Here is a 15,696-nt window from a genome sequence, read left to right on the forward strand (position 1 = left end):
TCAGAGGGAGCGGCTGTCGCTGCTGTTGTCCACTGTCCACTGTCCAGTGTCCGGTGTCCGGTGTCTCAGTGTCCGCTGCACGTTGCACGTTGCTGGCCGCTGCTGCTGTTGGTGGCCATTAGGCGCGGCCTGTGGAAAGCCTGCGGGCCGCAGGATAATGACACCCCGGCCAAGCGGCGAACTGATCCAGCACAGTTATTTCAGCTGCATTTTAATGAAGCATTTGGCTTTCGCTTTTGATGGGCGTGGCTTTTTCGTCGATGCGTCACGCAACTTTTTATTCAGCGCAATTTTTTATGATTTCAGGAAATGGCCAAAAGCCACGAAGCATCATCTTTTCAATTTTAATATATATATATATATAAATATATATATATATATATCTATATATATGTATACTGTGTACATATATATATTTATTTTTTGTTGGTAGTTTGAGTGGCTAACAAGCCGCTAACAAAGGCAAACAAGGCTGCAGCGATGGCTCCTTCTTCAGCTCCTGATCCGTAAACGTCGCAACGATCGCCTTTGCTCTTTTTGATTGTCGGCAAATATTTGGCCTGCTTCTTTTTCGGCTCGTTTTCTTTGGGGTGCTCTGTTATTATTTGGTTGATTAATTAACATGCCACACACTGGACCACCGAAGGTGGCAACAGCGCCCGCGGCACCATCAGCAAAAAAACAACAACAAAATGCTGACAAGGATAACACAGAGTGTAACAATAACAACAACAGCTGCTAATAACAAACAAAATACTAGGGAGCTACAAGTGACCCGTTTGTTTAACAGTTTGAGAGCCACACACTTTGAGCAGCATTGCATGCCTTGCAGTCAGCCAAATTTAAGTAGCATTATTTATAGTAATTGCTTGACTATTTATTCAAGAAAACATTAAGCTTGAACTCTAACAAATATTCATAGGCTAAGTTTTGTATTTTCATTAAAGCTTGATTATTGTTCATTATTTTTCTATTTTTATATTTGTTATTATATATTTAATTATTATAATTATTATAATAGGAAAAACATATTTATAAATAAGCAATATGCAATGTATAATGTAATAATCAATAAATATTTAGAGCTTTTATTTGCAATATTTTAAAGTGAATCAGCAAATTAAATAAATAAATTCATTACTGCATTGATTCTACTCCAGTTTCAACCAATGACATCAATTTTATATATTCTTTAAGTCCATACTCTAATCTAATAAATTGACTGCAGTCTATTTAGTCTACTAATCTTTAAGACTTTTTTTAATTTGAGCTGTTAGATGTAAGATTTGTTTGGGTCTTCCAGATGAGTTGCCCGACTTTCAAGGACAGAATGGCTCAGCTTTAAAATAAATATGTATCTAATAAATGCTAGTCGAGTTAATATTCTTATATTTATTTATTAATCTTAAGAATATATGCAAGAGTTGAGTAAAATTATAAAGAAGAAAAAAAGCTTGAACGGCCATTGTAGCACACTTAAAGAAGAACAATAAAAGAATAAGCGATCAACAGCTACCGATATCAACTCTCTTAGCGGACACGACCCCCAAAAATAATAATAAAAAAAAGCTAAAAAAAAAAACAAAAACCAAATTGAGATCGTTTCACAAGAGAGCAAAATCGAAGCCAAAGACCAAAGTAAAAGCCAAAGGTTTATGGCTGCTGCACTGGCTCCCAAACTTGGACTCCATTCATGTGCCTCTCGCTCCGAAGAGTGTCTGTTATGGGTGTGTGTGTGTGTGAGTATGTGTGTGTGAGTGAATCCACTTCATTTTGTAGTCTTTGTCCGATGTTCTGTGGCCGTCTGACTGGCTGTGCTTTTTTTTTTTGTTGCAGTTGTTGTTCTTGTTGTTCTTGTGTTGGAGCTCTTCGAATTTTGGAATTTGTTCAGCCTTGTTAAGAGTTGTTAAGATTATGATATATGTATGCCTGTATATATATATATATATGTATATAATGTATATATATATATATATATACATATGTAGACGATGAAGACGACGACAGCGGCAGCCATTATGTTTCGCAGCAGGAATGTGGGAAACGGCTGCCTCAGACCATTTTTCAGCTACCTTTGCCGCTCTCTGTGTGTGTGCTTCAACAATACTTACACACTCACATATCAACACACACACACACATACATATCATACAGTGGCCACATAATCGATTCATGGCTGGTACGAGTAGCATTTCTTTCATGTTGCGTTGTTAGTTTCTTCTCATTTTTTGCTCCATACGATTTTATGATTTGTTTGAGCGCATCTTTTTGGACCACCCGTGAAATCACTTTGGGTTTGCTTTCGGGGGCTTGGGATTTGGGGCCGGGGCTTTTGTTAAATTGCTCTTGTTTATGTTAACATTTAAATTGTAGCCACGGGTAGCCACATAAACAGACTCACACAGACTCCCGGCCCAGCTCTCCACCAGTCAGCGCACCACCATCAGCAGTAACCCAAAAAAAAAAAACTCAAAATCCAAAAAGAAAAAAGAATTCAAACCGAACACAAGTAAAAACCAATATTTAAACGTAGCGCTCCATGAATAATCATCAGCCGTCATCATCGTCATCATCACGTTGCTCATCTTTTTTTTGGTCCGCTTTTCAACATGGCCATCAATTCTGATTTACGAAAAGTGTTAATTAGCCAACTCAACTTTGATGCTCGTTGTGTGATATATATATATGTATATATACACATATTTTTTTCAACAAACTGCTGTTGACTAAGCCATCACTCTTCAGCCTGAAAACCTGAACCACATTTGAATTTACACACACAAATTAATTGGCGTTTTGCATGACTCCAACTCAAAACTGAAACACGTAATCGAATAGAGTTGTTGGAAGCTGTGGAAAATCCTTGAGCACACCAACGAAGCGTGCTCTGATTTATTATACTGTTATTAATGATATTTTCTATATCACATGTTAGGAAATTATTCTGTGCAATTGCTATAATAAAAATTAGAGATATTTTCGGATAAAACCCTATTTTCCCCATTCTAAGTGTGCTGCAAAAATTGAAGTTTTATTTTAATATGTATTGTGATTAAATGTATTAAATTTGTAAAATAAATTCCCACATTTGGACAAGAGATCATTAACATCGGACTACTATATCATATACATTTCATAGCAACAATCTCTCTGTGTTTTCAGTTATAGTGTAATTTATATGTCGACCGGTTGACTCCGGTCAAGGTTAAGTAAACTTCTTTATAAAATGTTTATTAGTTATGCTATAAAGCTTGTCTGGCTCTGAAGCTTTTATTTTGTTTTTATCGTTTTTGCAATAAAAATAAAATTATAGCTGTAATATGATATTTATTAATGAACAAAATTTACATGAGCCTTAAAAAACTTTATTTATTTCAAAAGAGTAAATGAATTAACACGGATGAATTTTAAATTTAATAAAATAAAGTAAATTTAATTTATAAATTGTGGCAAGCATGACGAATGCAGTAAATTAACTTTAATTTTACCATTATCCAATAGAATTTAATTATTTTTTTAAATAAATAAAGTTATTATGTATTTAACTAATATATTATTTATTTGCATACATTTCTTTTAAGGGTTTCTCAACAACACTGATCAAAAATATATTTTTTATATTTATTAATATTTTTTCCTAGTGCTTCAAGCTTAAATTTATTATTTAAAGCACTAGTTACCAAGAAATGAAACTAAATATTTAATTTTCTAAGAATTCTTTCAAATATTTTCCAAAACATTTGGTAAAACAAAAGTACTCCTTGCCTTATAGCAAGCACTTCGAGCTGAAATTGCCATAAGTTAAAAGTTGTGTTGGTATGAAATAGTTTTGGAGCGACTGTTGTCTCCATTCATAGTTGGCTGTTGTGGCAGTTGCGAGTGTTAATTGCAACTGCTCCCAGTGCCCCAAGTGCCGCGCATAGTTGTCGCCCCATAATTGTCGCCGTCGCCTTTTGTTGTTGCTGTTGCATGTTGGATGTTGACTGCTGTTGGATGCTGACTGTTGTTGACTGCTGTCTGTCAGCTGTCCATCAAAAGCGTTGCCAAGTTGGTGTTAATGGGCGCCTAGAATGCGAGCGCTGTTTGCGGCACTCGTTGTTGTTATCCCCTCCTCCTCCTCCCACTCCCCACTCCCCACACATACACACACACACAGAGCCCTCTGCTTAGCCCATCTCCCACTTGTTGTACATGAAGCTACGCATGTTTTTGCTTGTCGTCCTCCATCGGGGATTACGCGTCAGTTTCGAGTAATTGCCCACGTCCACTTTTTGTTCTGTTTTTTACTTGTTGCCTTGCATTTCATTTATTTTTGGATATGCTTAAAATATAAGAAAAAGCCACACACACTTAAACACACACACACACACACATACTTATGTTGCACACACAATTAACTTGTAGTTTGCGTCGTCCGATCAGCAGCAGTGAAAGTGTATCAGTCGCTCCTAACTCGCTGCTGGCTGTTGAATTTCGCCACCCAATGCCGACAGCTCCTTGAGGAACTGTTTGGCATTGGTCAGAGTGGAGCCGCCATAGATGATCCGTCTGTGCACATTGGATGTCTGCTTCTGCTTGATAAAGTCCACCAGATTCTGGTACTCAATGTAATTGCCGCCGCCAACCATGAAGACGACTGCATCCTGGAATGGTGCACGATTCTTGGGCAGCACATCGCCACCTTTTAGCAACTTGGGATCCAAGTAGAGATAATCATCCGTTTCCGCATTGCTGCGGCATTCCATCACCTGTTCCGTTATCTTTGTCACGGGCAGATTCTGTGCAAGAAAAAAAAATGATTGCAAATGTTAAGAAATATTTTGAAAGCTTATCTTAAGTTCAACAATGATTGCTTTTAAATTAGAATAAATGTTTTTTTTATCAATAGTAGTTTTCCATAGAACAACTGTATTTGAAATTGTTCTACAGATTTATTCAACTTAATATAATGTATGTCTAATTAGTATTCTGTTCTAAGAACCAATGAGTAATATTGGTTTCTCGGTTTTATCTTTTGCATATGTAGTTAAAGTATAAATATTTGGAGTAGCGTCGAAAGATTGTTTCCAAGATAAGATACGATAAACAAACCAATAATGTTACGAAAGATAGCAGTAATAAACGATATCTGTTAATAAATAGGTCTATGAATTGTGGAAAACATAATGAAAGTTCTCCTAGGAAATTATTAAAATCAAAAATGATAAAAGGTCTTTTATATATAAGTATAAAATTAGTTTTTTTCTTTTACTTACATGCCGCTTGACGACCAAATTCTTGACACCCTCCATGACAAAGGAGCTGCCCTGCGAGACGAGCTTGGTGAACATGGAGACGGTTCTGGTGCCGCCGCCCTCATACTGTGTGGCCTGACTAATGCCGGGCGAGTGATTCATGATCGATTTCCAGCGCTGCACATAGGCCAACGCAGTCAGATCACAGCCGGCGGCTTGAAGAGCATCACGAAGACGTTCCATTTCGGGTTCGGGCAGCTGCTGCCCGCAAATGTAGTAGATGATGTAGAGACGCAACTTATCCTCCGGCTGGCCAAAGTCGACATCGCGCAGCAGTTCGAGCAGCGGCTTATCCAATGTCTGCTTGGACATGATCTTCTCCTCGATCTCGAAATAGGAGTCGAGGCGTCGCGCCTTTATGTAGTTCAATATCGCTGTGGCAATCTTGGTGTGCATGTCAATCAGACGCTTCTTCTCCATCAGCTGGGGCAGTGAGTTGACGGCACTCGTCAGCATCGCCGTCGTATCGTTCACCAGCGAGAAGGCAATATCCGATTCACCCTCAATTCCCATTGTGGTCTTTAGTCGTTTGATTTCCTCCTCGGAGCTGCGATACGATTCCAGCTCCTCTTGAATCGCCTCGGCCACTGTCGGAAATGGACTGCCCTTGTGCGTCACCCAGAAACGATCGGTGCGATCCAAATCGCACGCCTTCGGCTTCTTCCGAGCACCTAAAAGAAGAGTGGGCAAATGTTAATTGTTGTTATAAACGGCAAATCAAAATTAATCGACTTGACAGAAATATATCATCGATATCATATCGAAGTTAAACTTGACCTTTTGTCCTTTGCTCTTATATCTTCTATATGCATATATTATTATCGACTTTTGGTTACAAGGAAAGTTATGGAAAAACTACAAAATAAATAGTATCTATGCATGCTAAAATAAAATGTGGCTTGGCATATCGATAATTATCGACTTGCCTTGAAAAAAGCATTGCAAATCTGTAGAAAATGGTACTTTGAAGCGATCTGCGAGTTATATTCAATATTATACAGACATTTATATATATATTAATCCTGAATTAAAGCTCGAAAATATCCTTATCTTATACATTTCGAGAAAATCGCAAGAAAAGCGCTTTTGCATTAAATATTAGCTGATATTTATGATTATCTTAGGTAAATTTGTTAAAGCAATTTTTGTAAGGGTTTTATCGATTACTTATCGATATTTTATCGCATATATACACACACAATATCAGAGTGCTTCTAGTCTCTGAGACATATTTATATCTTACTCAGTTGCTCAACCTGATTCAGACTATAAACAAGCTACATCTTCTACTGCATGCTACATACAGATGCCCAACTATACTATACCCCTTATATATTCACATAGGGTATGCAAACAGGCCATTTGCCTCATCATTCGATTACATGCCTGCACTAACAGCCGTCGCCTCGTCCTCCACATAGACGAGATTCAGCCCCAGATCGAGAACATCATGCACCAGCGCCTGATACGACCAGGTGTGATGCAGTGGCGTTGCCAGATCCATATTGCGATCCAGCAGCAGCAGGACGGGCCGTTGAAAACTGAAGACGCCGCCACCCGCCTGGGTGGCATCCATGTGAAAGAGATTGGCGCGTGCATCCCACAGATTCTCGCGCAGCTTCTTCTCCAGCTTGCGGGCCACCATCTCCGCTGCACTGTTCCTGGGACACCGGATAATCGGCACATTGCCAAGCGTGACAAACAGAGCGAAAAGCGAGTCGACAATTGAATCCATTAGTGCCTCCATTTCCTCGTCACGGGTATTCGCCCGATTGATGGCATAGTAGGAGAGCTGATCGCTCTGCTGATGCTTCAGAATGAAGAAGTCATCCTCCAGACTGATGAAGTTCACATACTGATCGTACACCCGATGTATGTTTGCCACGCAGCCAGCGTGCAAAGCGGCCGCCGCCAGATTCTCGATCTTATTGCGTGAGATGGGCGCCAGGAAGTTTAGATGATAAATGTCGTATAATCCATTCGAGAAATCCTGCTGGATGCGATCGAGATTCTCGTCCGTTGGCAGGCAAAAGTAAACAGCTGGCACATCCGGTATTGAGTCACGATCCGAGTGCAGTTGCCTGAAATTACAGGGTATAAGATTGTGTTTGTATATAAAGTATAAAGTATATTAAAAACTAAAGCTCATATATATCTATTACTGTCTATTCACTTGTCTTTCTGCTCTCCTCCTCACCCAAATTCCCCACACCAGTATTTACCTCTTTACTTAGACTTACAGGGTATCTACTATCGCAAAAAGTTAAATGTTCTTTTTGACTTCCCTTCAACCATGATCATCAACTCAGTTCAGTCCTCACACTTATGTTCAGCTCCTCACTTAGATTTACAGGGTATCCACTGTTCATCATACCTAACCAGGAACTCTTCTTTCTGTCTTCTACCCTCGACCTCAACTCAAATCGCTAGCCTTTATTCACCTCTCTATATGCATCTTTTCATTACTTTTATAGGGTATCTACTATTCTTCTTTCCGAAAACAACTTTGTCTAGAACACTGTTCATTAGCTCACCTCACTTACCACACAACCTACTTCACCTCAATTCAACTCACCTCATTTCACTGACCTATATTCACCTCGTCCCCATTCTTCTTCCAGTCTTCCAATTTGAACCACGATCCTCATCACTACTCAGACTCACCACACTCCCCACACACCTAAATTCACTTCTTCATCTACCCTCCTCATTACACTTTCACCCTTTCAATCCATCCAGCTCGCTTACTCACACATGCAACGTCACGCTTAATTCGCGCAATTCCTTGATCGAAATGATGGGCGAGATGATATCCTGGCCGACGCGATCGTAGATGAGAATCTTCCACACTGGCTCCGCTGCCAGGGCTTTTGGTTGCTGCGAATTCAAATTAAGCATTTGCTTAATTGCATCTGAAACACGAAAGCAGAAATAGAAAACATAAAAAAAAACTTTTATAGCTTTTCTACATTCGAAATAATTGAGATTTACGCACTTATTTGTCGCTCTCGCAGTGTTAGCATCGTGTTTGTGTTTTGTTATTTCAGTGACAGCTAATGAAATTGTAGTTAATTGTTGAAATTATGCTAAAAACAACATAATATACAAAATGTACAAAATACAACACGTCACAAGCGCTTGGAATGCGTTATGGTTTAATTTAGTACATTATGCAGAGCAACAGCTGTTTGCTGATAGCTTAACCGGATTGTGTGGCGGTTGAGCGATACATCGATAGTACAACGCTGCAGCAGGTAATTGTATGCGACAGCTGTTTAGCTAGCGATGAGCATGTAACAATGGGCATAGCTCTGTTAGATAACATCTGCTCAATTGAGAGAGTGTAGAAAGTTTAGTAAGATCTTGTTTAATGTAGTTATTAACGCTCAATAACAAGTTGGATAGTTTATTAACTAAATCTTGTTTAACATATTTTAATGTTAGTGGACGTTTAGCTCAGTTAATTAAAAATAGCTAGATTTGTCACCACTGATGTTAACAGTCCAACACTGACTCCGCTCATGAGCGGAACTGCTCTCTGCTTTCTCTCTTACTGTCGACGACAATTCTGTTGACATTTTGCGTCAAACTTTCGAAGTGAGCGGATGTGCGTCGCGAACGCAGCACAACAAGTTCGACGCGTATTTTTCCCCCCAAACGCAAAACAAGAAGTGCAACGAAACTCAAAACTAGTGTTAATTTGTGTAATGTGCATCGCAATGATTGTAAACGAGCAAAAGCAAAGAATTCGTCAATCAACAAAATCGTGTTATTCAATTCAACGTAATTTGTTAAACAATTGCCGCCGCATGGCGAAATGCCGACGACATTTTTCGGTTAGTTGCTGTTATCATTATTTACAACAGAATCGCGTTTTTCTGTTGTTCGTAGTCTGCAATTTGTTGCTGCTATCTGCGAATCACAGCGATGCGCAGCTGTTGATAAATGTACAAAATCAGGTATGAAAATGCGGAATAATAATAATAAGAAACAAAAAAAAAAAAACGAAAAAAAAAACATGGCTCGAGACGCTGGCAGCGCTGCTTACGTAGCTGCTGCTTTTCGAACATTCATTTCGAAATTGAGAGCGATGACAGACCAAAAGAGAGAGAGAGAGAGCGTGCTAAAATGAGAAAAAGATTTGTTGTTATTTCTCAGCTGCTGCTTTGTTGTCTAATTTGTTTAATTGCTGCAATTGTTGAGCTGACCTTGAAATTATTTTTTGACTTGCTTATTGAATAATATTTGCTTTCCTTTTCGAAATCATAATATTGACATACTTTTGGCTTTGCTATTCCATAAATTTTAAATTACACTCGCCAAAACACAAAATAAAACAGAACAAAGAAAGCTATTTTTTCTTGCCTTTTATGTTTAGATTTGACATCCTTTGCTGCAGCCTCAGCTGCTTCTGCTGTTACCTCTGCTTCTTCTGCAGTTGCGGCTTTTTTCCTTTTGCTGTCCCTGGCCCCAAAATGTTTGTCAGATGCTGTCGACGTCGCCGTCGCTGTCGCCGTTGCTCTCCGCTTGCGCTTTGTTTACATTCGCTTTGTTCAAAGTAACACACACACACATGCAATGTGCATACACAAATAGACCACATTACACACACACACATACATTTATGCACGTGTGCATTTCCCAGCTGCAACTTTTGCATTTGACATTGAGTTGGATGCTTAAATAAAGTTTTTCATCGAAACGTCCTCGGCTAGCAATATACATAAATGTTAACAGTTTGACAAAATGACAAATTGACAGTTTGACAGTCAGCCTTGAAAGTTCGCTTTGATAGCTGTCAAAGTTATTGGCAGCCATTTTATAGCGAAACAAATACTAAGTGGTCTGTTTAGGGTTGCCATATTGTGAAATTCATTGCACATCGAATTGGGATTATTATTACAGCTGCCAAATCATAAAATTTATTGCAAATTGAATGGGGATTTTATTAAGCTTCAAATACAGGCACATAAATATCAGCATTGTAAGGAACAGTGAAGTTCTTTAATGTAGCAAAAATAAAATAAGCCAAATAATCGATTATTTTGTATTGCAAAGTTTTTCCAATTCGTGAATAATTGTTTTTGATAATGGAAAACTTAATAATTTTATTTAAGAAATATTTAAAGTAATTAATTTCATTTTAAGAATATTCTTGTAGATTTGAATATTATATTTCGTGAGAAAAGTTGTTTTGCTGGAAATGAATGTGATTTTGCAGAACATATTCACGCCTAAAAGTTCCACTGGGTGGGTGCAAGCATATGTATAAGATACTTGTGTATGTATTCTTCTTCTTCCTCTCCTTTTCCATCTTGTTGTTGTTATGTTTCTGCTTGTCATGTTGTTGAACTACATTTGGTGACAGAGGAGCCAACGAGTCCCGACGAGTTCATCTCAGCTCCCCTCCTGCTTCCTCTTCTGGTTGTTGCCTTGTTTTTAGTTTTTCGCAATTTCACTATTTCCGCTATTTCTTATTTTTATTTTTGCGCTCAACTCTCTTGACTCTCATTTGGTTCATGGTCGCTCCGCTACTGCTGCTGCTGGCTGCGTCAGATGTAGTTAATTTGTTTGTGTTGGCAGCAGAGGCGGCGACAGAGGCAGAGGGCAGCAGCAGCGTCGCCTTCTTACGTTCCCATTTGTTTGCACGCATCTCTATTAATATTCTAGTGTATGCGTGTGTATGTGTGTGTGTGCGTGTTGTGGGTGGGGGTGAGAATGAAAGCAACTCCGTCGAGTTTAGTTTTGAAATTACTTCAACTTGTTGCTTCCATCTGCATTTGTTCATTTCTGGTTGTTTTTCGCAGGGCGGCGAGGTGATACAGGAGAGTATCACGTCCAACGTTGGCGAGGATTTGATTACGCTGGAGTTCCAGAAGACCGACGGCACCCTCATCACCCAACTCATCGACTTTCGCAATGTAAGTATATCAGTGGTGGGGGTAATAAATAACTCGAAGTTGCCTTTAGAGGCTCTCGTTTCAAAACTGAAACAAGTTGCAACAATTGAAAACTCAAAAAAAAAAAAGTGAGAAGTGTAAATTTGAAGCACTTTATAATTAATTAAATTTTTTTTTAATTAAAACAATGTCTTACAAAATAAAAGGCGCTTTTGCCAAAGAATATTCTCTTTTATAGAAAATTCTTAATTGTTGTCATCAGTTCTTTAACAATTATTATTTCCTTTATATAAAATTATAAATATATATAAAATTCTTCAAAGCATTTCTTTCAGTGCAATGTTTTACAAGACAAACGCACTTTAAATGAAATTGAAACTAAAAAAAACTGTTTTCTTTTTCCCCTTCTCCATTTTGTTGCAGGAGGTGCAAATCCTGAAAGCTCTGGTGCTGGGCGAGGAGGAGCGCGGCCAGAGTCAGTATCAGGTGATGTGCTTCGCGACCAAATTCAACAAGGGCGACTTCATCTCGTCGGACGCGATGGCCAAGCTGCGCCAGAAGAATCCCCACACGATACGCACCCCCGAGGAGGACAAGGGCCGCGAGACGTACACGATGAGCAGCTGGGTCCAGTTGAATCGCTCATTGCCCATCACTCGCCATCTGCAATCCCTTTGTGCGGAGGCCACCGAGGCCACCTATGTCCGGGATGTGGACCTCAAGGCGTGGGCGGAACTGCCAGGTGAGTTGAAGTCTAATTAATCTTGACGGCCGCCAACCACCACAGCCCCCACTTAAAAGCAATTGAATTAATTGCTGCTTTTGATTTCAACTGACTTAGCACAAGAGCAAAGTACTTAATTCAAAGTACAGTAAGTAATCGATTTGCTGGCCAGCTGACCTGTTGGAATAACAGCATAGCAAATGGGACTTTATTTAAAACTCAACTGATTTTAATAATAATGGACTTTAATGGAAATTTAATTCAAGTGCCATTCTTCTTCTTTTGGTCTTAGAGAAACTGAAATTATTTTCAAATTAGACTCCAACAGTCACTTTAGTTGAACTTTTACTCAAAACAGTTGCAGAATAAAGTCAGCTTATATTTAATAATTTAGATAAAGCTAAGTATGTCATGCAGTGCATAGCTGTTCAGCATAGGCAGGCATTACTGTATATTTTCACATTTTTAAAGACTAAATAGTTTCCAAACTTTAACTTTAAAGTGAAATCTTTTCTTGTGATGAGTTTTCTTGAAATCGAATAGAATTTTTAAAATGCGCCAACTTTAACGAAAACTATTTACTTATTTTTATATTTATTTTGCTTTGTTTATTTATTTTTTTGTTGTTGCAACACCTCGCCCCTTTTTTTATGTGTGACATTAGGTTCGTCGATTTCGAGCCTGGAGGCAGCCACCGAAAAGTTTCCTGAAGCGCTGTCGACACGTTGCAACGAGGTGAGCAGTCTGTGGGCGCCGTGCCTCTGCACGCTGGAGACCTGCATCGGTTGGTATCCCTGCGGCCTGAAGTACTGCAAGGGTAAGAGCAATGGCGATACATCGGCAGCGGGTGGCGGGCAACAGGGTCAGTTGCAACAGCAGCAGCAGACGAATTATCGTTGCGGGATCAAGACGTGCCGCAAGTGTACACAGTTCACCTATTATGTGCGACAGAAACAGCAGTGCCTCTGGGATGAATGACGACGCGGCGACTGGCAGCGACTGCGACAGTTGCACATGCTGCAGATGCGCTGCGTCAAGCAGCTGCTGCTGCCATGCAAAACTCAAACTCAAATACGAGCAACGACAATAACAACTGCACAAACTGCAACAACAACAAAAACAACGACCAACAAATTACGCCAACTGCTTTTGTTGGTGCAACAGCAGATGCCTTTTGCACTGTGGAGCTTTCCGGTCCATCACATTTCCCATCAGCAACAACAAACTGTCGCTCAATCCCATGTTGATGCTCATCATCATCATCATCATCATCATCAGCAGCAGCAACAACAACCTCATCAACATCATCAGCAACAACAGCAGCAGCAGCATCCATCAACAATGGCCGCCATCCTGGCGTGATAATGCCTCTGAAAATCGGACTCAGACACACACAACACTCTATTTTTTTTTTGCTGTACATAATGTATATATACTACTGTTTAGTATATAGCCAAGCTAAACTTACGCTTATGCCGTTTAGGTTAGTCAACAAAAAAAATGAGCAAATCACATTTTAATTATACCTGAATCATTGCCATTCATAATACAAATTGTTCTCATTTCTATAATAATTATTTTTGCTTTTGTTAAGATGTTTTTTGAATGTTCATGTTCATGTTCAAGTAAAATGAACATTTGTATTCCACTTTCAGTCAGCTTGTTACTTACATTTTTGTATAAATATTATTTGATTTTATTCAGAATTTTATGCCACGTTGAAGTCATATTACAAGAACTGTTGCTCTTTGATCTTCCTACTTAAATTACACAATTTTTTTTGCATACATTCTTGCTGCTCTTTCCATTGTTTACACACTCAAATTCATTACTTTAATTACACTTTTTTTTAGCATTTTTCTGACACACTTTTACTTAAATTTTTGCCGTTTCCTATGAACACTTTTTACATTCAAACTTTTTCAGTTCCTTATGAAATCGTCCTTTATAATAATTTACTTATTTAAGCCTATTATTATGAAAAATTCATGTTGCCTAAACTCGTTTCATATTCAATCCTAAAACTCCAACTTTTATGCTTGAGTTCCTCATTTCCTTATTTATACATTTCGGAGAACTTTTTCTTATTATCTTTCCGGCTTTGTTTATCTTTACTGTCTGCATTCAATAATGGCTAATTAGGTTTATTTACAGAGTTCGACACATTTCTTCGCTCATTTGTCATAATTAATGTGTACATAATACAAATGTTTATCGCTTCATTAAATATTCGGGCTTAAAGCTTACACCTCAATCATATTATTATTTTACGCAACAAAAAATAAAGAAGAAAAACATAAACAGCTCAAGTACTAAATTTCATCTAGCATTTAGAATTGAACAAATATTTAAATATATTTAAAGAAGATAAAAATAAATTAAATGTGGCCTTAGCATATTTTATGAGCGCAACTAGAAAAGAAGTTTGTAAAATTAAGGGATTTGACATAAAATACACAGAATTAATTGTACTATCTGAATTGTGCTCATAATAGAAATAAAGAAAACGTTTACTTTCCATTTAAGGTTAGTTTTTAAAGAGTTCTAAATATACTTTATTGATACTAACCGAAACGACTGCCGCAAATGCTTTTTATATAATTAAAACCCAAACAAAAATGGCTGTTCCGTATTAATCTTAAATAATCATAAATGACAAAGCATTTTTAAATATCTTTTTTTTTCAAATAAAGTAACTCCAAAAGTGTTCCGTAAACCACAAAATTAAAAAAAACCAATAAAATTTCGTACATTTTAATCAAATTCCTTTTTAAATCTAAACTTTTCCTTCAAAATCTTTGTAAAACAAAAATATTTTTACCTTTTTAAAATTTTTTTTTGTCTGCCAGCATTTTAAAACTTGAATTTGAACTACAAATTTATTTATTCCATATTATAAAACCTTTAACCTTAATGTATCTTGATAATACCCAATAAGAAGCTAACAATACCAAGAACAATAATCTATTGTAAAATTTCCAGAACTAGTCTACTTAGAGAGTGTTTAGAATGGCTATTTTCCTAAAAAGCATACTACAAAAACCAATTACTGAAAATCTACACAAAATAAAAAGGAATTTTCAATTTCGAAAAAGAATAAATATATATATATTTAGAGAGAAAAAAAATGGTGATAATAATTTTTTCTACAAATGCGAATAAAAACAAAACTATTTCTCACAATGTAAAAATGATAAATAAAATTGTACATATTGAAAATAATTAGTTTTAATGACATAGATATATGCATATTGTAATAAATAATGCTGGAGAACTCAACAATCTGATTCTGATAAAAAAATTAAAAACGATTAATCGACTAGTGCTAAGAAAAGAAAACAAATAATAATAAAGCAGCTGACAAATTCTACATTTTGTAAAAAAAAAAGCAAACAAAAACACTGAAATTGTTTCATCTTATTATTTATGCAAGTGCAGACTTGAACCGATTGCGAATTACAAGCACTCAATTGCTTAAACAATGCATTGCACAACTCGCCAAAACAAACACAGCATGCAATGCGAATTCTCCGCCGAGCAATGGCAAATCCTTTATGCGATTTGTAATTCATGAGCAGCAAGCATCGCACACAAATTCTTATCTTACTATCGAGTAGCTTACACACAGCAAGAGAGAGAGATAGAGAGGAGAGCAAGAGAAATGCTCTCTTCGACTTAGCTGGCTGCATAACTATATTCATGGGCAAGCAGCAGCTGAGGAAGGGGGACGACGATAACTTAAGGCGTGCGGAAGCCAAATCGGCGTCGTAGAAAATTG

At 37.7% G+C, this 15,696-nt stretch overlaps 2 protein-coding genes across 2 annotated transcripts; one reads left to right on the forward strand and one right to left on the reverse strand.

The window, feature by feature from the left end:
• Positions 1-4,124: 4,124 nt before the first annotated feature.
• Positions 4,125-8,387, reverse strand: LOC6561969 (protein sly1 homolog). Its single transcript, XM_032736264.2, has 5 exons — positions 8,290-8,387; positions 8,047-8,206; positions 6,681-7,375; positions 5,256-5,965; positions 4,125-4,778 (listed from the first exon to the last, which is right to left on the reverse strand). Exons 1-5 carry the CDS (start codon positions 8,315-8,317, stop codon positions 4,449-4,451), a joined length of 1,923 nt encoding a protein of 640 aa, XP_032592155.1. The 5' UTR covers positions 8,318-8,387; the 3' UTR covers positions 4,125-4,448.
• Positions 8,388-8,880: 493 nt separating this feature from the next.
• Positions 8,881-14,492, forward strand: LOC6561968 (out at first protein). The gene is given in 4 exon segments (XM_032736514.2): positions 8,881-9,253; positions 11,102-11,215; positions 11,618-11,936; positions 12,583-14,492. Coding segments are annotated over 4 exon segments (1,485 nt in total). The 5' UTR covers positions 8,881-8,899; the 3' UTR covers positions 13,281-14,492.
• Positions 14,493-15,696: the final 1,204 nt, after the last annotated feature.

Source organism: Drosophila grimshawi, unplaced genomic scaffold, assembly GCF_018153295.1.
Source record: "Drosophila grimshawi isolate 15287-2541.00 unplaced genomic scaffold, ASM1815329v1 contig_1377, whole genome shotgun sequence".
NCBI classification, from domain to species: domain Eukaryota; kingdom Metazoa; phylum Arthropoda; class Insecta; order Diptera; family Drosophilidae; genus Drosophila; species Drosophila grimshawi.